General features: G+C 41.2%; 1 protein-coding gene across 1 annotated transcript in view; it reads left to right on the top strand.

The window, feature by feature from the left end:
• Nucleotides 1-23841, top strand: part of CSMD1 (CUB and Sushi multiple domains 1) — a gene marked incomplete at its 3' end in the record, with an annotated part of 1679169 nt that overhangs the window by 1141656 nt on the left and 513672 nt on the right. Inside the window, exons 9-14 of the mRNA XM_079726547.1 lie at nucleotides 6954-7025; nucleotides 7138-7230; nucleotides 8816-8925; nucleotides 12026-12216; nucleotides 20588-20721; nucleotides 21419-21686. Of these exons, the coding sequence (XP_079582673.1) occupies nucleotides 6954-7025; nucleotides 7138-7230; nucleotides 8816-8925; nucleotides 12026-12216; nucleotides 20588-20721; nucleotides 21419-21686 (868 nt within the window). The remainder of the gene's footprint in view (nucleotides 1-6953; nucleotides 7026-7137; nucleotides 7231-8815; nucleotides 8926-12025; nucleotides 12217-20587; nucleotides 20722-21418; nucleotides 21687-23841) is intronic.

Raw genomic sequence — 23841 nt, 5'->3', positions numbered from 1 at the left:
CTTCTGCCAGTCACTGCCTTGGAGATGGTGGCGAGCTGGCCGTTACAGGCCAGGGTCAAATAGAGGAAGGACCAGAATCACTACACCTCACTCTTTTTAAATCATTTCTAATGTAGCTCCCTTATATCTATGTGAGACAACATCTGAATAAGGAGGATAATTTAAATATATATTCTTAAACTTTGAAATATATGACTTAACAGTGTTTTCAGTTGATAAAGTACATGTGTGGAGAAGTGAAGCTTTCCATTGATGAATGTGTCTTAATGAAGTGTTGTTTTCTGATAGAAAGCATTTTTAAGTGGCTTTTATTGGGTTTTAATCGAACTTGAGTGTTACTAATAGTGCCAAGAGTGCTAATTATTGATTTTATGTAGTTAAAATACAGGGGACTTCAGTCTTCAGTGGTGTTAATTTATCCCTTCAGTGAATGTTTATTGAGTTCTAACTGTGTACCACACTGTTCTGGGAATACAGCAGTGAACAAAACAGATAAATCCGCTGCCCTCAGAGAGTTTATAGTCCAGTGCAGGGAGCGGGGGAAGGGACAGAAAATGAACAAGGAAAGATACAGTGTATCAGGTAGTCTTCAGTGCTCTGTAGTAAAATAAAGCTGCACATGGGGATTGCCAGTGGTCGGCAAAGACTACATTATTAAGGTGACATTAGAGGAGAGACCTGAATGAACTAAGGGGCCAGCTGTGCACATCAGTGGAGGAAGAATGTTCCAGGAAGAGGGGACAGAATGTGCAAAGGCCCTGAGGCATTAAGTCCTTGGCAAGTTCAAGGTACACCAGGAAGGGCAAAGACTTTGTACAGCATAACCCGCATTTGTATACTGGAAGTGATGGCAGGTCTTCTCATTGAGCTCTTGATGCCCTGTCTGTGTGAGGCTGACCTTGGTGATTCATCACTTTGAAGTGTTAGTAGGGTTTTCCGTTGCACATACATAGTCAGCAGACCAAGCCGTTAGTCATAAGCCTACAGATCTTTAGAATATTTAGATATTTAGAATAACTAAGAGTGTACAACCTGTGAATGAATGGAATCAAGGCCAGGAGCCTGGGCAGGGGGGCAGCTTCGTGACCCTCTTGTTCTAACCAGCTCAGCTGAATTTAGCCCCAAACACAGTCAGTTCTTTTTTTTTGCCTGTTCATTTTGCCACATCAGCATAGTTTGCTTCAATTAAAGCACATTGAGTGCTTGTAAATAAAGGTATAATCACTTTTTTATTATAATACGTGGCTTGTTTATTCTTTTCTAGTATCTCTTATCATTAAAGATTATTCATAAAAATTAGACAGTGTAATATCTGACTACATGTGCCATGGAGGAAGCATCCAGCTAAATAGCTGTGGATAAAATGTGTATGTACTTAAAAAATGGATAAAACATCTAGCAAGATACTCCCAAATTTGACAACTTATACAGTGTGTGATAAGGCCATAATTTGGTACTAGTGAATTTAATATCATTGATAGATTTTAATATCAGTTTTAACAGTAGACATTTAGATTTCCTCTGACATTTAATTAAATGCAGGTAGATTTGTAGGAGTTGTTGTTTGTGCTCCAAGATTAATATTAAGTTTGAGGTCCAGATTCAAGTAGCAGAAAATACATAAAGCAGAGAAAATATTTCATGACTTTTGGTGTCTAGTACATCTTAATTCATTTGAAAAGTAGCATGCTACATTAAAAATACCTACATGATGGTAATAGTTATATACATAGCCCTCCTTAGTAGTAGGCGTATTTACCTTCTGATACGTTTACCTTTCATCTTTTCAGAATAAATGATTATTTTAGCCCAATTCTATAAAAACATTTCAGTGTATTGTGATAAAAAAGATTGTTACATGCCTCTAGTGCAAACAGGCAGTATCCAGTATGCTCTAATCAACAGCCATCAATGAGATGGACCACAACTGCACACCATAAGGAAGAAAAGCATAAAAATTTTTAAAGGGGGGGGGATATTTGCATTGTTAAGTAGCCGACACATGCAGACGTTGTGTGGGTGTAGGGTACGTTGATGGGTAAGCGTCAGTGTTCGTCATGGGCAGAAGCTCAGTCGCAGTTCCCAAGCTAAGGTCACATAAGGACATCTGTATAATATCAGAAATCGTGATGAATTGTAATGAAGCTCACAGGACATCAGCTACGTTGGCAGATTGCATTCACACAGGACAACTCAGGTCCTCAGGACACGTAAGCAAACTTGTCAACATTATTAACACAGTCTCTTTAATAGAGCCTAAGTTGTAAAACACCAGCAACTGAGCTTTGTCAGGATGACCAACACTGTGGATTGGTTGCTGAACAACCTCAGGAGACATCCTTCGTGGGCAGAAGCTCACACACCCCAAGACCACTCTCACTAGGCTTCTGGGTAGGATTGAGTTCCTTTGTTGGGATGACTCAGGTTGGGAGCCGAGTCACCACTGTGATGGGCAGGACGTAGATGGTGCGCTTTTGTGTCAGGCTGTGCCGCTGCCTCCCGTAGCATCAGCCCCCAGCCTGGCACTGGCTGCCTGGTCTCGGCATCGCCGTGTGGGTCTGGAGTGGTCGCCGTGTGGGTCTGAAGTGGCCGCTGCGACGGTGCTTCCTGAACTTGCCGCTTCCTCATTGTCTTCTGACCCTTGAGTCTGCTGTGAGTGGACCCTGGAAGGAGGGAGGGAGGGGTGGCAGGGGAAGAGAAAAGGACAATGGAGTGAGACACAGTGAGCAAAGGAAGAGACTGGTAATGTGCCACGCTGACTTAACGTTAGCAGGGATGAGGGCACTTGGCTGGTGCACAGGCTGTTATGTTGGAGACGTGAGGTCGTGGAGATTGAAAGGGGAGTCGTAAATGGTGAGTTTTGAACAGTAAGAAAGAGTTCAGAGAGGTTGTGGAATGCTTTAGACTGAGCTTCATGTAAGCAGTTTTTGAAGCAGGCAAATTTGGGGTCCAGCCCTTGCTCTTCCCTTATTGACCTATATGCAGGGACCACTTTTTTGCAGTGTCTCAATCTCTACCTCCTCATCCGTGTCACACCCGTACACAAATATCAATTCCCTCACCCTTGACAATGCCATTTTGGGGTGGGATAATTCTGGTGGGAGGTGCAGGGGGTGGGTGAGTGGGGGACTGTCCTGTGCACTGTGGGATGTTTAAGGACCCTACCCTCCACCCACTAGATGCCAGTAGTAACCTCCCAGTTGTGACAGCCAAAGGTCCCTAGGGCGAGACAGCCCCTGGTGAAGAACCACTGGTCTAACCTTTGCAAAAGTTTGCAGTGAACTGGTTCTGTCCCTCTCTCCAGTCACATGACTTTGTAATCCAGCGAAGTCCCTCCCCAGTACTATTTTTTTCCTTTTTATTGAGAATCTCTTAAACTGATACCAAAAATAAACAACTTGAATTGTACAGTTCTAACCTTATTTGGTATTTGATTTTCTTTTTAATGAGAAATCTTTGAAACAAGGCACCTGACCTGAAGGGAAAACTGTACAGATTCACTTTGTTTAGAATACGTTACCCCATTTAAAGAAAGATGTTCCTGTAATACATAACAACTAAATACAAAATATTATAAAAATTATAAATAAAAATATTATAAAATCATTTTATAATGACACGTGTAAAAGCTTGAATCTCATCAGTCAAGGTATGTAGATTTTTTTAAAGTAAAAGAATAAATGAGTAGAATATAAAATTAAAAGTTGAATGAGCATGTCACCAGTGGAGAAAGAGGATGTATTCACAGAATCAGTTTCTCTCTATTTGATGTCAATCAAAATGTACCATTGACCACCTTATAAAAGAGGCAAATGAAATGTAGTGCCTGTGCACTCACCCCACTTAATTCATGAGCAGTAAAGGAAAGTAGACAGGGAATGGAAACAACAGAGAAAGACAAGTTGTAGTCAGGAACCAAATCAGTTTCCAGTGGTGGGAGCGGAGCCCCAGAGCAAATTAGCGGGTCCTCTTCTTGGTAGAAACCTCCACCTGCAGCTGGAAATCCTCAGTTATACCTTTGTCCTCCGTCTCTAGCCACTCGGTACGTGTGGTTCATTGATTGGCTGCCCAAACCCTGGAGGATGTTCTGCCTCCTTGCAAACCCCCGCTGTTTACAGCAGGTTTCAACGCTTCATGAAGAGATACACTTTTCTACAAACAAACCAAGTGTAACAGTTACTTTGAAATAATTCCCAGCTTACAGAATAGTTACAAGACTAGTGCAAACTAAGTACTCTTCTCTCAGATTCACCAACCTTATACATTTTGCCACATTTGTTTTCTATGTTCTCTCTCTCCCCGTCTCTCTCTGTCTTCCCCCCAACCAATACTTCAATATTTATTTCCTAAGAACAAAATCAGTATCTTACAATAACAACTCTATAATTTTCAAATTCAGGAAATTTAATTTCATACTTTCATAAAATAGCATTGAACCAAATTTCAAATATTGCCAGTGGTTCCAGAAAGGAGCTTTATGCTGTATTTCCTTCCTGACCTCAGATCCATCCCAGGCTCAGACATGGCATTGGGTGGTCTCCTTTAATCTGGAATAGTTCCTTCTCCTTTCTTTGTCTGTCACAGCACAGATGTTTTCCAAGAGTACAGGCCGTCATATGCCTCTGTTTGCAGTCACACCACAGAATGGTCCTGCCCCACTAGCTTACGTGAACAGGGTTATTGCTGTCAGCTCCTAACCCAGTTGGTGTTACCATGTCAAGGGCTGAACTTGCCTTCCACTACACAGAAGATACCAGGTTTGCTCCCTGAGGACATCAAAGCTTCTCCAGAAGAGGCAGGACAGAGCTGCTGAAACACTGTGAAAACTCACACCTCCTGGCTCTTTCAGTTGGGAATTATTATAGAGGATGATGTATAGTTATAGAGGTATGAATATGGTTTCTATCTGCCATACCCACTCCACCCCCAAGGCAGGGACACACACAAAATTACGTCAGAGGGGAATGAGGCCAGCCCGTGGGAAAGGGCAAGGGAAGGATGGAAGGGCTGGATCGAGAAAAGGTTGATGAGGGTGGTTGGCATCCATGGAAAACATCCTCTCCCGCCTGCCAGGTTGGAAGCTCTGTTTAAAAGAAGTGCTAATGAGGTGTGAAAACTAGGCAAATCAGGGCCCTTTGAGTATGCTTTTGGCAGGAACCTAGAAAGGTACTCATTTTTAGTGGTTCCCTAACTGCTGTTTTGGGCAGTCCTACTGACTATCAGGGAAACAAATTCGTACATTATGAAATGTTACTTCTCCCCTGAATCCCGGTACTAAACCACCAGATTTTTATTTACATTTCAAAAGGAAATGATTATTTTCTTAATAGATGCAATCTTCCCTTATTTTCAAACAATGTACTTAATCTTTTTTAATTGAGGTAGACTTTTGGTTTCTTATTACAAAGCAATGCAAGCATAGAAGAAATTGGAAAATGCAAATAAAAAACAAGCTGTTTAATAAAAATCTATTTTTAAATGCAAAAATTTGCAGTTAACATCTGGGTATATAACCTTGCTTTTTCTATGTATATGTGCATGTAATAACTTTTTCCAATATGACAAAATACTCCATAACTGTTTTTGTTGTTTGTTTTTCATTTCATGTATTATAAATATTTTTCTATGTTGATAAACATTCTTCCAAATATATTTTACTGGCTGAAGAGTTTTCCATTTTGCAGCTATGCCACAATTAATTTAATCCATTTCCTTTTGTTGTGAATTTAGGATGTTTCCAGCACTTTTACTGTACTGAAATTGTTATAAATATCATTCATTATTGCTAGTATTTTTTAAACACGTTTTCTTAAATATTTCCTTAGGATACATTTTGATACGTAGAATTCACAAGTCAAGAAGTAAAGGAAGACATATTTTGACGATAATAGTATTCATACCCAAATTGCCCAATACATGCTTAAACATCCACTAAACATTGGAGTTAATCTTCTCTTGGAGTAACATCATTTTAATGGACCTCTTTCTTTCAGTATGTATTTCATTTTATTTTTTTCTTAAAACAACATAACTCTGTGTCTATAATCAGATGTGAGAAGAAGCCTCCATCTCTTTTGCAAAGTAAAATAAACTCTCAAAATCCAGTCGCACGGCCGGCCTGTGGCTGTCTGAGGTCTGCCTGCTGTGTCTGCAAACGCAGGAGGCTCCCCTCCTCAAGGTGGCCTCTATCCTCCCCCTGGGACCATCCTCCTGCCCCATTAGCGGCCAGCCAAGGTCTCCCTTTGTCTCTTGCCAGCCCTTCCCTTCCTCTGAGAGCAGAAGGCAGAGACACTTGAAGCTCAGCTTCTACCAGCCTGGCTGTCAAAGCCTTTTCCTCGTAAGGGAAGGTGTTCCCTCCAAGGCTTTCACTCCTGCTTCTGAAAGAATGCCTGCGTGTTCGTCTGTGTTCATTGTGTTGCAGTTTCCAGAGGCAGATGCATTGACGCTGATCCACTGTTGGTCTGGGCAGGCTTCTGATTCTTGCTGCCATTGATTTTGTGAGAGTAGGGACTAAGCAGGGTAGGGAGTTAACTCTGGAAATTTCACCCCACGTTACTGATCTCCCGATTCAGACTGGTCCACAGCTTCAGGACAGAAGCTTTACAGTTCAGCATTGTAACCAGTTGCTGGGTTTTCCCATCACATGAAGAGCTGAGGAAGAAAGAACACAGGTGGGGAGAGAATAAGTGATTTGTCTTTTCCTTTAGAGATTGAGCATCAGAAAACCTGGAGTTCCCAGGGAAACAGCGATTCTACGGATGCTTTTCTCAAACCACCCACATCTTGTCTCCTTTGTTCCTCTCTCAGCCTTGCGACCTTTCAGTTCAATCCTAACCTCTCATTTTTAACTTCTCGCCCTCTCTCCAACCTCTTTTCGCTGACAAGAGGAGAAGTGTGGTCGTCCAAAGGAACATTGCCTGGTTTCTCTTGTATTCTTACTGCCCTATTTTAAGGTGAGGAAACTGCAGCTGCAGTTATCAGACCCTCATCTTCCTCTCATCTCAGCTGTCCAAGGCCTCATACCTGTACGTTTTACAGCTCTCAACAAAACTCAAAGCCGGGGGCTTCACAACCTGCGCTCTCAGCAACACTGATCACAGACAAGTGCTGTTGATACTGTTGTTTAAATTCCCCAAGAGCAGCGGTGCTGGAATTTTAGCTGCATCAGATCCACCTGGAGAGTTTACTAGAACACAGACTGCTGCATCCACCCCCAGAGTTTCTGTTGAAGTAGGTCTGGTGTGGGGTCAGAACTTCAGAAAATCTGTATTTCTGAGTTCCCAGGTGACGCTGATGCTGCTGGTTTAGAGCTCATCCTTAGAGACAAAAATCAGATGGTCTGATGCCACTTGTCTCAAATGTGTTTCCAGTTGTTTTCGAAACAAGGGCCATTAGACATGCCCGTCTCCTCTGTCAGGAGTGTCACTGCTGCCACCTTCCAACTAACCAAATCCGTAGTCCTTTAGGGCTTGCCGATCCCATTCCCAGCTATCAAATCCGATCAAGCTGATTAACTGAACTGCTCTCCAATTGAAATTAATTAATTAGGTTGATTGACCTAGTGATGAATTTAATTCTGTTAATGATGCAGTGGTTGGATTTCTCTCTTCCTCCTTGTGGCTGGTGGGTGAGCAATGCAGGAAAAGACAGAGTGGTGCTTCTGCTAACTGGTGTGAAAACACCTGAAGGGTCTTCAGGGGTGTCCTCAGGTGGTGGGCCCCACCCCCAGGGCCCTGGCCTCCCCACTCTTGCTCCCCTCCCTTCAGACCCTTTAGCTGCTAAGATCCTCTCCTTGTCTTTGCTGTTCTGCTAATCGTCCTGAGCTGCCCTGATCTGGATCTCACACGTCATAGCTTTAAGCATCGCCTCTTCCTGATTTTTAAATCATCTTCTGAGACTTCAAGAAGTCATATGCAGACCTTCTCACTCTCTCCCTTGTACCCCTGAACTTTCACATCCACAGCTGTTATTTTTTTAAACTCTGTACTACATTCTGAATAATTTCTTAAGGGTCTATTTTTGTGTGCATTAATCTTGATTTCTGCCATTTGTAATCTGTTTTTTTTTTCAGCTATTACGTTTTTTAATCTATAGAAACATACAGTGTGTTTTTAATTTATGTGTTTCATTTCCAGAGGCTCTACTGGGTTAGTTTAAAGCCTCTTGGAAAATGTTACTTGTTCCTTGGTCACACTGTTGGCCTTTCTCTTAGTCATATGTACACACTGAACAGGCATCTACCGCTGAGGTCCCTGTAGGACCACTGCCTGGGAATCTGTACTCTCCTGGCCTTGTCTTCACTAAGTCCTTGTCTGATGGTGTGGGTTACTTTTCTTTTATGCGGTGAACTCATGTTCCTTGGATCACTGGGGGTTCTTTGAGGCTCTGATGGAAGCTGTGTTCCCCCAGAGAGGACTTGGTTTGCTTCTGCCAGTTTCCTACGGTCACTACTAAAGAATATCCTTGAATTCTGGTTTCACCTTGAGATTTGTAGGGACACATGGGTTCCTTGAATTTAGGTTGTGAACCCATATAAATGGTGACTTAGAGTTATAAATTCTTGGCGATGATTTCTTCTTCTTCCGCACAGAACCAAGGCTGAAAAGGGCGAGTTTTGTTTTCAAAAAAATTTTTCCAGATCGTTTTCATGGTGGGTTTATTCCTTGTCAAATCTTTTACTGTGAGTGATTCTCTGGGGGGGGGTCTCATATAGTTATATCTATACCTACATCTATAACTATATTATGTATAAAGAATATAAAATATACTTAAATAGAAATATATAATATATCAGTCTTTCGATCTGTCTGTGTAGGTTGAGAAGTTCCATGCTGGGGGGCCCCAGGCTTCATCTACTGTCTCCTGCGTCCTGAGTATCGTTACAAGAGGGAAGTTCCGGGCAGCCAGGCTTTCCAGCTCCTGTTAGTGAGAGTCCCATCTTCTGGGGCTGCTTATCTCCCAGGATTTCTAGTCTCACCTGATTATGTCAGGAATTCATTCAGTGTTTATGTTTCTTACTTACCTTAACGCGAATTTGTTTGCGCATTATGTCCTGAAACCTGACTGAGGTGAGCTCTACCCAGAGCAGGATAGTCAGGGCTGTTTGGAGGGAGAAATTAACAGAGGTGCACACCTGCCTGGATTGTCACACAGGTGGTGGTTGTGCAGCAGTGGTGGCCAGAGCCCTGGCTGGTCTGGTGGGAAGGAAAATGCTGACCTTAAGGGTTTCAGATTATCACAGAGTCTGTTCCCAGGACCTGCTTCCCTTTTACAAGTAGGAGATGTATTTGGAATTCTTATATGAACGTAGAGACTTGTATCCTCTCAGAAGCTGTCTGACAGCTTCTGGTGACGTAAGAAGCATTTCATAACAGAGATAAAATTGTGATTTGAAAAAAAAGATTTCCTCCCTGTTCTGTGCTCCTTTATTTTGTACTGAGATAAAAATGTTTACCCAAATGACCAAGTTATCCTTTACTCTAAGGACTGTCTACACATCCTGCCAGATAAAGGCAGAGTCACACGAAGCCACTTAAAGGAGGAGATCTGTGTGTTCGAGAAGCACCAGGTTTGTACCCCTGCTTCTGAGATCTGCTCAGTTTGAAGCCGTTACAGGAGGTAGTGAGTGAAATGCCCCTGCTGGGGGTTTGGGGTTGCGTGTTAGCAGCTCGCTGCTCCTCCACCTGGAGGAGAGAGCTAGTGGTTGCTGACACTTCCTACCCTGCATTTGTGTAGGGATTAATGGCGCACACGGAAGAAGCCAATGGAAAGTCTGAAAGAGGCAATTTACTCCAGCAAAGTGGTTGCCCATTTCGTGTTAAATGTGCATTTCTGAGAAGCAGTCTGTTTGAGGGCCTTCTGCAGTAAGGAATCCATGGGCCCGGGGAGGCCGATTAATGACAACTTTTAAGGCCACGATTCACACACACAGCTGAAGGTACATGAAAACAAAACAGGGAATTTAAAAAGGTGATACAAATTTCACAAAGTTTATTTACTATTTGATGGTGTTGCCTTTCTTTTTCCTTCACAAACAAGGATGAATCCAGCAAACCATGGTTAATATGAAGCATCAAATACTGAAAACATACACATCTCTTAAAAAATTAGCAACATAAAATATCCATGAGTTAACCCCTTCTCTGTGCCTCCCCCTCCCCTGAGACCACCTCTCCCCGCAGATGGGCTGTGGGTCCTTGGCTTTGGCTTCAGGTCATGACCACATACTCTTTGCTCTGACCAAGAGCCTTTTCCTGTCTGCTGACTTCCTATTCCAGAGAGAAATATTCTTTCTAGACACAGACTGTGTGTGTTTCTTCTGCTCCTGTAAGTTACCACGTAAGAGAAACCCGTAGGGTCTTGACCCTTTCCAGAAGCCACATTGGAAGGAAGTATTTCTTCCATAATTCTTTCTAGTCCAGTATATTTGTAGATCCGTGTGTTGGGAGATGCATGGGGTCCTGTCATCACACCATCATGTCTCCAGGGCTCAGAATTTCCAGACCAGCTTGAGATGTGGGGGCAGGTGAAGAGCAGGGCTTTTCTCTCAACACAAAGCCGGTGTTGACCTTCTTGCTCTGATTCCCCAGAGAAAACTCGTACTGTGGTTGGAGAACTGGCTCAAATGGATAACATATTCTTCTCTCTGTGTTGTTTGTGGTATACGTGTGATTGAGTGAGTGGACTTGGTCTACTGATGTTTAAAAGCCCAGTTCTAAAAACCAAGATTTGCAACAATGGGGTCTTGAAGTCCGGTGAAATGTGGGGAGGGAGACAGCAGTCAGTGTCAGGAAGGCACTGAGAAGCCTGCTGTGCTTGGGTTTAAGTCCTGGCTCCGTGGCTCACCAGCTGTGGGTCCTCAGGAAAGTTACTTACCGTCCTTGCGCCAGAGATCCCTCTTCTGTCATCCGATTGCACAGGAGTGTTGGGAGGATTAAATCACAGATTCAAAAAGTGCTTACAGGGGTGCCCAGTCCATAGTAAGTAATCAAATATTAGACATTGTTGACTAAAGAATTATCCTGATATAGAGGAAAGCAACCCATTTGATGTATTCTTCCTATCAGATACCTTCATGTGTTTCATTATGTTAAGATCAGGGGAACAACTCTGAAGTTATGGCAAGTAACATTAACTTTACGAATAAAACAGATTCATAGAGATTATGTAATTTATTTGGGTTGGGAAATGTGTTGACATTTGGATTCAGACCTTTAAGTTGCCAAAACTCACAACAACCCTCCAAAGTATGTATAATCGCCATCCTCACATTACAGATGAGGAATCTCAGATATACATTGTTTACGACAATTCCCCACGAAGCTCGGGTAGCAAGTGGGGCAACCAGTTTTCAGTTAGGATGCTTCTGACTGCAGAGCATCACATGGCTTAACATAAGATAAATCACAGAACTCAAAACTAGCTTCAGCACTAAAGAAAATATATCACCACATGGATGTAGAAGTTTGTAAGGAGGGTATTTTTTAGGTCTATTATTGAGGGACCCAGTCACATTGTCAGTGGACCCTCTCTGCCACCCTCACTGAGTGAGCTAATCCCATCACAACTGCAAGACGGCCATTCCAGGCTTCATCTCTCTGTTTGCACCAGTGACCAAGACTAGGAAGAATGCCCCTGTATCATGTTTCTTTTTGAGAGAAAGAACACTTCTGCCAAAGACTTCTCTCACATTTTATGGCCAATGTTAAGTCACATGTACTTTCCTCAAGTACAACTGATTATGTAAATAAGATGGCTTTGATTGCCTTATGCAGACTCCTAAAGATTTTCCCCTCAGACTTGGAGAGACAGGGGAAAAAGGGGGTAGGTAGTCAGTTGAGCGGTGTGTGCCTTAAATCAGGGTGTGAACCAGGCAGTCTGATTAAGCAGAGTGGTTATCATGCCTGTTATTTTCTTAGTTGGGAATGTGGTTTGGGAGTCCCCAAGACAGCCCTCAGGTCCGACAGTTCCCTGGAAGGACTTACAGAACTCAGAAAAGCCATTATACTTTTATGGTTTATTTCAGCAAACAGAACAGACTAAGGTCAGAGAAGGGAAGGAACTCCCAGGGCAGAGTCCAGGAGAGACCAGGAGCCAGCCTGCAGGTGTCCTCTCCCCTTGGAACTGTGTTCTCCAAGCAGTGTCCTACAATGACATGCCTGCAGTATCGCCAACCGGGGGAGCTCACGAGCCTCAGGGTCCAGAGTTTTGATTGGGGTCAGTCACAGAGGCATGACTGACACCCCACATGGCTCCCCTTAGTCTCCAGCCCCTGCAGAAGTCACGCTGCTCCCACCACGTGACCTGAGGCTCCCACCATAATCACACTGAGGCATAGATGCCCTGCTGTGGCCCAAGGCCTCCAGGTCAACAAAGGCACTCTTATCAGGCAGGACATTCCAAGGGCTTAGAGGTTACAGGTCAAGGACAGACTTTTTAATATGCAGGTGGGGACACCCCAGACCTGCGGACTTCCACTGTACTGGTGATAAAGCCAGATGAAAACTATGTAGAGATGTTTTTGATAAGGGCCACACATATCATCTTCATATTTTATACCAAATCCTCTTGAGATGGAATGATTCAATTCTATGTATTTTAAATATGCAGATAGATCTGAGTGAATATGTCTGTTTCCTTTGTTTCTGTGATCTTCACTGCACGGTATTTTAGTACGTGTAGCTGTTTGCATGCTGTGCATCAAGTAGGTCCTTAAGAAATAGTATCTGGTGATGATACTGTGATGCACACATGGTTGCTAAAAGCAGAGTAAATGTTTTCACAACGTTTTCATGTTTAAGGGTAATTGAATGTTTTCAGATGGACATACAATATTTTTATCTCTTAATTTTGGAAAATTTATACCTTTAAAACATTTATACTTTTTAATTAGGAAATATCTATATACCTTTTCAAAATTAGAATGGCTATTAGTGGCTAAGGATGAAATATGGTTTTTGTGTGAATGTACAACCAGTGCAATTCTCCACTATACTTTGATCCCATTGCATTGGTTTTTGATTCTGAATTGCGAACAGGCTTAGATTTACACGTCAGATTTTACTTGCATCATGCAGGGGGAAGAAACATCCATTAACTGTCAAGTCTCACTGAGTTTTCCAACTTGTCCATCTGAAAGAAAATATGGCATTCCCAATAATACCTTTTTTAAAAAATTAAAAAAAAATTTAATACATCTTTATTGGAGTATAATTGCTTCACAATACCGTGTTAGTTTCTGTTGTACAACAAAATGAATCAGCCATATGCATACACATGTCCCCATATCCCCTCCCTCTTGAGCCTCCCTCCCAGCCTCCCCATCCCACCCCTCTAGGTCATCGCAAAGCACTGAGTTGATCTCCCTGTGCTATACCACTGCTTCCCACTAGCTATCTATTTTACATTTGGTAGTGTCTATATGTGGATGCTACTCTCACTTCCCCCAGCTTCCCCCTCCTCCATATACAGCACGCTAACGCATATATATGGAACCAACAATACTTTTTACACAACGCATCTGAGTCTCTCCACCTGCTGGACCTCCAGGCTATAGATTATAAACATACTTTTGGTGGTATTTTTCACTGTCACTGTAATTTATATCATACTCTACATAGACATTTTAAGTCATGTTTTATGAGAAAAGAAGTGTTCGTTATATATTATTTTCAAGGATTTATTAGACTGTAATTTCTTGAGTAATAGAAAATTAGAGGAAGATGGGAAAAAAAAACATGTCAGCAACTGTTAAATAGAAGAGTGATTGGGTACAACAGGGCACGGAGTTTAAAACTAAAAGTACCAGATAACAGGATATTCACTAAGGAAACATAGCTCTCGGGTTTGAAAGAACCCACTTATCAAAGTGTTTTTTTCTTTTTAGAGTGGAATTTGTACTTCTGAAATGATAATTATAATTTTTAAAGCCTCTGACTTCATTTCATCATCTGCCCCTCTCTGAGAGCTTCTGTCTTAAAACAGATGACTGAGGAGAAACACAGCCTCTAAAGAAGGAGTGATATTAGACAGCGCCCTCTTTGTACCTGGAAAGGGAAAGCAAAGGGAGATGGACAGGAATGAAACACAGCACGTATAGGAGACCTGATCACACATGTGTGCTCTCACCTTTTTAATTGAAGTCATTTCCCGGCTTAAGTATTATGGAAATGAATTACTTGCATTACAGTCATTTTAAGTAGTTATTTTTAAAAGAAATTCCAGGAGATTCAGAGTCAGCTGAATGTTTCATGCATTGAAAAGAGGCATCCTGCTTGCCCTAATCCCTCTACAACCCCCATCACAATCTAAGAGTTGATCACTGCAGATTAACTGAGATTTATCTAGAAGCTTTTGGTACTTCTCTCTCACTAAAAATAATCTCTTATTAAGATGGAAATACCCCAGAGACAGTCTTTAGTTTGTGTTCAATAACTCAGTGAGGGCAAATGGGGATGAGGCAGTTAGGAATGAAGGTCCAAGGAGCAAAATAGGGCTCTAACTGATGAGATGAAAGATGCCTCTAACCAGCACTGTTGACCTAAGACTTGACCTTTCGATAATAAAATGGTTACATCACCACACATGTAAAAGCTAGCACTACACATCGTGGCCTTTTAAAATTGCCTAAGTACTTTTAATCTTGCGGTATCTTTTTGCATTTTTATTAGGTTAGTTTTCTCTACTGAGAACTTTAAGGAAAAATCTTGCTAATTTTCTCCTGGTAATGACGAAAACAATAATAACAAAATCTGAAGGAAAAATACTTGCATTCTTATATAACTAATGAGAAATGAATGGTGAATGTACCCGTGGTTATAGAATCAGTATTCTCTCTCTGCGTGTGCAATTTGTAACTTAAGGGCTACTGAGCTGCAGTTTGGAAGGACAGGAAGAGGCATCTCTCCGTGAGTGGTTATGTTTTTGGTCTACCATAGATGAAGCCAGGTTATCTTTGGAGCAGGGGAGAATTCAGGTTTTTAAGATGAGTTAAGTATTTCAGGACACTTGTTTACCTGCTAGCGCCTAAGGCAGAAAAATCTCTTTGAGAGTCTTTTATTTACTCAAGAGCTGTACCTAGAACATTTCCTTTGAACAGTTAAATTCCCTCCATCCACCTGAGGGCTTCAATCTCTCATTGTTCCGAACTTGCTAAGATCACCAATAATGTCCAGTGTTGCCAAACCAGTGGATATGTTTTAATCTTCTATTTACTTGGCTTCTTAGCGTTGTTTCAAACAATTTTCACCCCGGAAAATTCTCTTATCTTACCTCCCCTGACACTACAGGCTGCCGCCCTGAGTTCTCCTTCTCAGTTCCCTGGCTGTTTTATCTGCCTGTTCTTGAACTCAAGATGTTTAAACCACTCCAGACTCAACTGGAGGCTGGCTTCTGTTGTTTCTCAAATTAGTCATCAGCTAAGCTATATTGTTTTCCGACTGTGTGCTGGTCTCTGTACAGATTCTGGGGATAGAATAATCAAGACAGAAAATTCTGTACCACAAGGGACTTACATTATGTAAGGGGCTTACATTATGTCCCAAATAAATAACTAATATAATTTCTGATCGTGTTAAGTGCTTTCAAGAAAATAAAATGAGCACTGGGAGAGAGAACGGTGTGGAGGGGCTGCTGTTTTAGCTAGGGTGCTCATGGAAGGCTTCTCAGGGGAGGTGACCTTGCACTGATCTCCTTGTGCTGAGAAGGCAGGAATATGAAGATGCGGCTGAAGGGTATTTCAGGCAGAAGGAGCAGCACATGCCAAGAGGCGTGCTTGGATTGTTCAAGGGTGAGACAGAGTGATCGAATTTCATTCTAGATCCCATCGATGGTTTCCTTGATTTAAAATATCACCTGTATAAAAACAAGTCCCATGCTTCTGTAATACATCACTTCTCCTGATCCAACAGACAAGCTGACCTGTCCCTTGGGCTGTCTGTTGGCATCTTCAATGTAACAGATCAAAAATGGAATGTTTCCCCTTCCGAGCTTAATCTGTTCTCCTCTTGCATTCCACACCACTGTAAATGATAGGTCCCTCCCGACAGATAACTCCCTTTTCCCCAGGCCTTACGACCTAACCAATCACAAAGTCATTTCCTTTTTACCTCCAACACAGTGAAAATCTGTATGCTGCTTTCCATCTCCCAGTCACCTGCCTGTCCAAGCCGCCACCATTGTTTGTGTGGATTACATCAAAGCTTCCTCCCTCTGTCTGCCCAGTCCTCTGGGAGGAGCCAAGCGAAGTATTTAACATAAGTCAGACCTTCTCACCTAAGCGTCTTCAGTGGTTTCCCACTTGGTTGCTACTTCTCTCAAGCTGCAGTGAGATGGGCAGCTTGGCCTTCTTTTTTCGGTTCTTTGAATGCCCCTATATCTTCCCATCCTAAGGAGCTTAACTTTTGCATTGACTGGCCAAGAGGGATATTATGTTCACTCTGCCCTTAGCTAACTCCAGTCATGCTTTAGTAAAGTTCCAGCTTAAGCGTCGTTCGCCTTCAGGGGCGAGCCTGTACCCCGTCCTAAATCGGATCCTCTCTCCTCTCTCTCCATTACTCTCTCTAATGCTATTCTGTTCTTTTCTCCATAGCACCTTTCCAGTGTGTAACAGTGAGTACTGCTTTGGGGTTTTATTGTTTTGTGCTTTCTCTGTGAGGTCTTCCTGTTAAACCTCCCAGAGGCTAACACAGAGGCTCCCTGCCCTGGGTGTTCAATCAGTATGTTGCTGAGTGGATGGTGAATAACTAAATGGAATTGGCCACAATTAACTTGTTATTTCTATTTCCAAGTGTTATTTCCATGGTGATTTTGATTACTGTAACATATCAAAAAACCAATCATTTGAATTATTTGCTTCTTATGAATGAAAATGCAGAGTTTGTTCAAAAAATATGTTAACATCTCTTGTTGGCTTTTAAACGTAACACAATAGCACTGTAAGAAACAAGTATAAATACTGTGAAAACAAAATTTCAAATCCACTTACTTCTAAGTTGAAAGGCAGGATGTCCAATGTAACTGGCTTTGTTTGAGTTATGAGACACTAAACCCTGTGTTTTTGAATGACAGTTCCAAATTTATATCTCTTAGCCTTTGCTTACACTATGCAAGTCATCTTTCTTTTTTTACTTTATGAAAAGTGCATGTTGCTTTCAGGTATAATATCATTTTACCTGTATCCTTTCTGTGTCTATCAGCGGTATTTTCCATTTCCCTAGTCTTTTATAAAGTAAACTTGTGTAATAACTAACATCCCTCCATGAAATTTCCCTGAGGATGGGAACATAGAGACAGACTCATGAAACATTAGAGCTGAAAGAAAACACGGAAATAATTTAGCCCAAGGTATTTACAGCAGAAAGAGGAGAGGAACAAATACTGGTAGAAACAGTCTTTTTTATTGAGGATTGCTCGGTGTATTGCAAAGCTAAGACACTAAATCTTCACAACGATGTTGCATGGCAGATATTTCAGGTGAGAAGATGGAGGCTCATAAAGGCTCAACAGCAGGCTTGCCCAGGGTCCCACAGGCATTGAAAGCATCTCTGTTTAATCCCAGTTCTGCCACGCACCACACCTTGAAAGTCACTTAACCTTTCTGGACTTCACTCTCCAGAACTAAAACATACAGGACTTGGACTGCATTATTTAATTTTCTCATCAGTAAATTTCTGTGATTTTTCTAACACGAGCCTTCTATCTTATTTTTCAGTTTGTATCCTCTAATAATGATACCTGACTGTTTTCCCTTCATCACAAATTATGTTGTGTCCTTTCAGCATGAAAGATGTTGCCAAATTAGCCTAAATACTATTCTTTTCACCATTTACCAAAGTTTGATTTTGTAAGGAAACTTAAAAATGTTAAGTGTACTCTAATAGTATTTACCATTTAAGAAGGTGAAAAATCCAATTCATAGTTTAAAGAAAATATTTTAAAATAAATATTTTGACCATATATATATATATATATCTATATATATCTTCCTTGACTTACAATGGGGTTATGTCCTGATAAACCCATCACAAGTTGAAAATATGGTTAAGTAGAAATGCATCTGGTGCACCTAACCTACTGAGCATCATGGCTTACCCCAGCCTACCTTCAGCATGCTCAGGACAGTAGCCTTGGGCAAAACCATCCAACAGAAAGCCTATTTTACAGTAAAGTATTGAATATCTCATGTCATTTGTTGAATAAGATACTGAAAGTGAAAAACAGAATGGATGTCTGGGTCTAGAATGGTTCTAAGTATGTGGGCAGTTGACCCTCATGATTGCCTGGCTGACTGGGAGCTGAGGCTGCTGCCACCGACCAGCATCATGAGAGGTGATCTGCCCACATATCACTAGCCCAGAAAAGATCAAAATTCAGAATTCAAAGTATGGTTTCTACTGAATGCGTATCTCTGTCACACCATTGTGAAGTCAAAAAATTGTAAGTCAGATTGTTGCCGAACCCAGGTCTGGCTGCTGCGTGCCACTCGAAAGTCAATTTTCAATAGACAAGTGTTGATAGGAAAGGAAAGGTTGCTTTATTTCAGAGCCCAGCAACCTTGGGAGAGGGTGGACTCCTGTCTGAGAACCAACTCCTGATTGCTGCTCAGGGGATAGGGGATTTTTTTTTTTTTTTTTAAATTTTTTTGGCTTGGAGACTTTTTTTTTTTTTTTTTTTTTTAAGAAGATGTTTGGGGTAGGAGTTTATTAATTAATTAATTTATTTTTGCTGTGTTGGGTCTTCGTTTCTGTGCGAGGGCTTTCTCTAGTTGTGGCAAGCGGGGGCCACTCTTCATCGCGGTGCGCGGGCCTCTCACTGTCGCAGCCTCTCTTGTTGCAGAGCACAGGCTCCAGACGCGCAGGCTCAGTAGTTGTGGCTCACGGGCTTAATTGCTCCGCGGCATGTGGGATCTTCCCAGACCAGGGCTCGAACCCGTGTCCTCTGCATTAGCAGGCAGATTCTCAACCACTGCGCCACCAGGGAAGCCCGATAGGGGATTTTTTTAAAGAGGAGTTTCAGGGTTGTATAGGTGGAGGGTGGGAGCAGAACAGCATAGTTGTTTTAAGTACAGTTAATCTTTAGTTCCAGGGTTTGTTCCCATTTCTTTGAGTCCAGTTCTCAGAACTATATGAAGTGGTGTAGCTTATGTCATGGCTTCAATTTGGTCATCATGTAGTCATCCTCCTCCACCTGGTGGAGGCTTCAGTATCTGTAAAACAGCTCACAGGATATGGCTCAGAATATTATCTATAGCCCTTAAGGAGGAACTAAAGTTTCTTGTTGACTATGCTTAATGACTAAACTGTTATCATTTGGTCTCCTTTGACTGTTTTCCTTTGTTTCTGCATTCTCTCACTTCTCTGATTAAACTTATTCTTTGGCTAAAGTTTTCCCACAGACAGAAGGCGGGCTGAGGACATGGCAGGGCAAGGACCATAGGGTCCTGCTCCGATTCAAAACCACTTGTAAGTTGGGGACCATCTGTAGTGTATATTTTAAGTTTCAGATTATAACTACATGTAACTAAACACATGCACATGTGCATACACATAATGAAGAAGAAGATATCTGAATGTCATGTGAAATGCATACGTGAAATAAGTGAGACTACTTCTCATTAAGAATCTATAATGGAAAAGAATCTGAAAAAGATATATATATATATAATTAAATATATATAATTGAATCACGTTACACAACATTGTAAATCAACTATACGTCAATTTAAAAAAAGAGGAATCTCAGTCAAAAGCATCTTCATGCTTTGACATCTGCCTCAGTTCCTGACTTGGGTTCTCTGTATTTCTCAGTATAACTCCTTCCCCTTTAGAGCACTTTCTACTGTGTTCTGTGAATGCTCCATGTCCACTCTGACTTCCATGCCTTTGCTCACACAGTTCCCTTGCCTGGGGCGCCCACTCCCCACCAGCCCGTCCGCTCCTCTCTACGTACCCGAATTCATCTATCCCTTGAGACTTTCAAGTCCTTCAAGAAAAGTTTAGCGTTATTAGCTTCTTTCCTTTACTTACCCCTCCTTAATCCCTCCATCATTCTCTTCCTTTTGCTCCTTTCCTTGCAGTCCCTCCTCCTTTTCTTCTTCCTCCTTCTTTTATTTATTTCTTTTATCTTTCATTTTATTTTTTAAAGACCATTTTTAGAGCAGTTTTACAACTAAACTGAGAGGGAGGTACAGAGACTTTTCACATATTCCCTGTCCCCATACATGCACAGCCTCCCCCATGATCAACACCCCCACCAGATGGTGCATTTGTTACCAAGGGTGAACCTACCTGGACACGTCGTCATTACCCACAGTCTGTAGTTTACATTGGGGTTCACTCTTGGTGCTGTACATTCTGTGGGTTTGGACACATGTACAATGACATGTATCCACCACTATAGTATCACACAGAGCAGTGTCACTGCCCTAAAAGCCGTTTGTGCTCTGCCCAGTCATCTCCTCTCTAACCCCCCGAACCCTGGCAACCACTGATCTTTCACTGTCTCCATAGTTTTGTGTCTTCCAGAATGTCATATAGGTGGAAGTGTATAGTACATTTGTCCCTTGGTATCCATGGGGGATTCGTTCCAGGACCCGCCATGTATGCTAAAATCTGTTCATGCTCAAGTCCCATAGTTGGCCCTCTGGTATCCACGGATCCTGCATCTGCAGATTCAGCCAACCTCAGATTGTATATTAAATTTGCCATCGGAGGTCGGTTGAAAGTACAGATGTGGAACCCACAGATTCGAAGGGATAACTGTATATTTATTCAAAAAAAAACTTCCACATCCAGGTGGACCCCTAAAAGTGGACCTACCCAGTTCAAACCCACGTTGTTCAAGGGTCAACTGAATGTAGTAGACTTTTCAGATTGGCTTTTTTCATTAGTCATGTGCATTTAAGTTCCCTCCACATCTTTTCATGGCTTTTTAAATTCATGAATAATATTCGATTCTTTGGAGTACTACAGTTAATTTATCTATTTACTTAACTGAAGGGCATCTTGGTGGCTTCCAAGTTTTGGCAATTATGAATAAAGTTATTATACATATATGTGTGCAGGTTTTTGTGTGGACGTAAGTTTTCAGCTCCTTTGGGTAAATACCAAGGAGCACAGTTGCTGGATCGTATGGTAAGAGTGTGTTTATTTTTATAAGAAACCACAAATTTTCATCCAAAGTGATTGCACCATCCAGCATTCCCACCAGCAATGATGAGAGTTCCTGTTGCTCCATATCCTCACCAGCGTTTGATGTTGTCAGTGTTCAGGATGTTGGCTACTTTTCTTTATTTTTGATAACTTAAAAAAATTAGATTTTTTTGGTTACCAGAATCACTTAAGGAAAAGAGCATCCTTGTTAGGACTAACATGTCCTAAAATTGGGGAGCCGTGATTATTGGGACTGGTTACTTTCTTAGTGTTTCCCTCAAGAGCTAAGACGTGAGGGACAGAGGGGTGTGGGCTCCTTTCTGAAAGGCTGCTCCATCTCCTCTCGGGACTGGACGGCCTGCGAGCCCAGCCCTGCATGTCCGGCTGCTCCCCCTCTGAGCCTCTGCCCCTCCCGCTCTCCTTGGCTGACTGTGTCGTCTGACGCCTGCAGACTACAGAGTGGTACCCTTTCAAACACAGCGATCTCCACTAACTGCCTCCTGTCTTTTATACGTCAGAGTTACAGCTCTCAAAAAAGTCAGTGCCAAGGGCCCAGATATATGTTGTTTAAATGCAAATCCATAAGTTATTTTCACGGGAAGCATGGCCTGATTTGGGCCAGATACCCACTGTTGGCCCACGCTGGTAGACAAGGAAGGCGAGAAAGGTCGTAGCTGGACTTTGGGCTGGGAGGTTTCCCAGAGGAAGGCATGTGGGCAGGAGGACATGGAAAAGAAGATCTCTGTTTCACTTTCACATGTGTTTTTTTGTGTTTAAAGAACCTGTTTTCATTGTAGAGCATTATGATAAGACAAAAAATAAATACAAAATACAACCACTACTTACACCTTACAGTTTTACAATTTGTCACTTACAACTTCCTTAAAAGACTCCCTCTTGGCTGAGAGTAAAAAAGTGGACTAATGTATTAAGAATGATATGGGCCCTGAAGATTTATCAGCTAAATAAATAGGATATGCAAACTAACCTTCCAACTCCACTTTCCTCCTTTCTCAAACAGAAAAAGTAACAGTTCCCTCACAGAGATTTTGTGAGGATTAAATTATGTAACAAATATGAAAAGACCTGCCATAATACATCACATGCCATGATTCCCTTCTTTCTTTTATTAATATTGCATAATTCCTTATACAAACTAAATTTTACACATTTTGTAGAAATGAATAGAATATTAATTAATATTAGATTCTTACTCTTTTAATATTTGCAGATCTATAGCTCGGTGCTTTGTGTCCACCTAGAGAGGTGGCATAGGGAGGGTGGGAGGGAGACGCAAGAGGGAGTGGATATGGGGGTATATGTATATGTATAGCTGATTCACTTTGTTATACAGCAGAAACTAACACACCATTGTAAAGCAATTATACTCCAATAAAGATGTTAAAAAAATATATTTGCAGATCTATAATAATGAGGAACCAAGGAAAAGCAGTGTGATATATTCAGTTGAGACCATATAAATAAAAATTATAGCATGACTTTAAGTAATTTATAGTTTTTTCAGTGATTTTTAATATCTATGATCTCAGCACTAGAGGTGATATGCCATTATGTCTTTAAAGAGCGATAATTAATAATTTATAATGTGTAAAATTGAAACATGCACATATTATATCATTGTGTACTAATTATTATTTCTCCCAAATACCTTGCAGCTGTGTGTTTTCAAAATGGCCATCAGCATTCTGCAAGAATTGTTTTATAATAGTCAAAAAATCATTTCTGTTTCTTTCTTTTTTTTTTTTTTAAAGTGCAATTCCATTTTTTTTTAATATTGACTTAAACATCCAGCTTATTTATTTATTTAGATGTTGGGGGTAGGAGTTTATTAATTAATTAATTTATTTTTGCTGTGTTGGGTCTTCGTTTCTGTGCGAGGGCTTTCTCTAGTTGTGGCAAGCGGGGGCTGCTCTTCATTGCGGTGCGCGGGCCTCTCACTATCGCAGCCTCTCTTGTTGTGGAGCACAGGCTCCAGACGCGCAGGCTCAGTAGTCGTGACTCACGGGCCCAGTCGCTCCGCGGCATGTGGGATCCTCCCAGACCAGGGCTCGAACCCGCGTCCCCTGCATTAGCAGGCAGACTCCCAACCACTGCACCACCAGGGAAGCCCCCATTTCTGTTTCTTAATTACACATTTGCAAAACATCTGAATAAGGTACAGAGTGAAATTACAAACACAGATTTTGATTTAATGAGAATTTTAGGAGTGACCATATCAATTTGATTTACTGATATATTATTAATTTTAAACTATGGGTATCACAAAAATTCTCAATCAGAGAATTTAACATTTCTGCCCTGCTAGAATACATAAAGAAGAACTAAGCATTCTCTTATTGTATAGTATCTCTGTAAACAAATATTAATAAATGTATGTTATAAAAATATATATGATAGACAAATCATTCATATTAAATATTATTTAATAATGTTAATATTTATATATTTTAACTGTTTTATGTAAACAAATATTAATTTAATAATGTTAATATTTATATATTTTAACTATCCTGTATAAGCAAATAATAGTTATTAATATATATTTGGTTGAATATTTATATATATTTAATATTTATTTAAATTAATTTAAATTTTAAAAATTATTTAATAACAATATATATGTAATGTATATATAAGTGAAAAAATAAATATATACATAAAGTTTGGAGCT

This window comes from Hyperoodon ampullatus, assembly GCF_949752795.1.
Source record: "Hyperoodon ampullatus genome assembly, chromosome: 20".
NCBI lineage: Eukaryota > Metazoa > Chordata > Mammalia > Artiodactyla > Ziphiidae > Hyperoodon > Hyperoodon ampullatus.
This window is presented reverse-complemented; position numbering and strand designations above follow the sequence as displayed.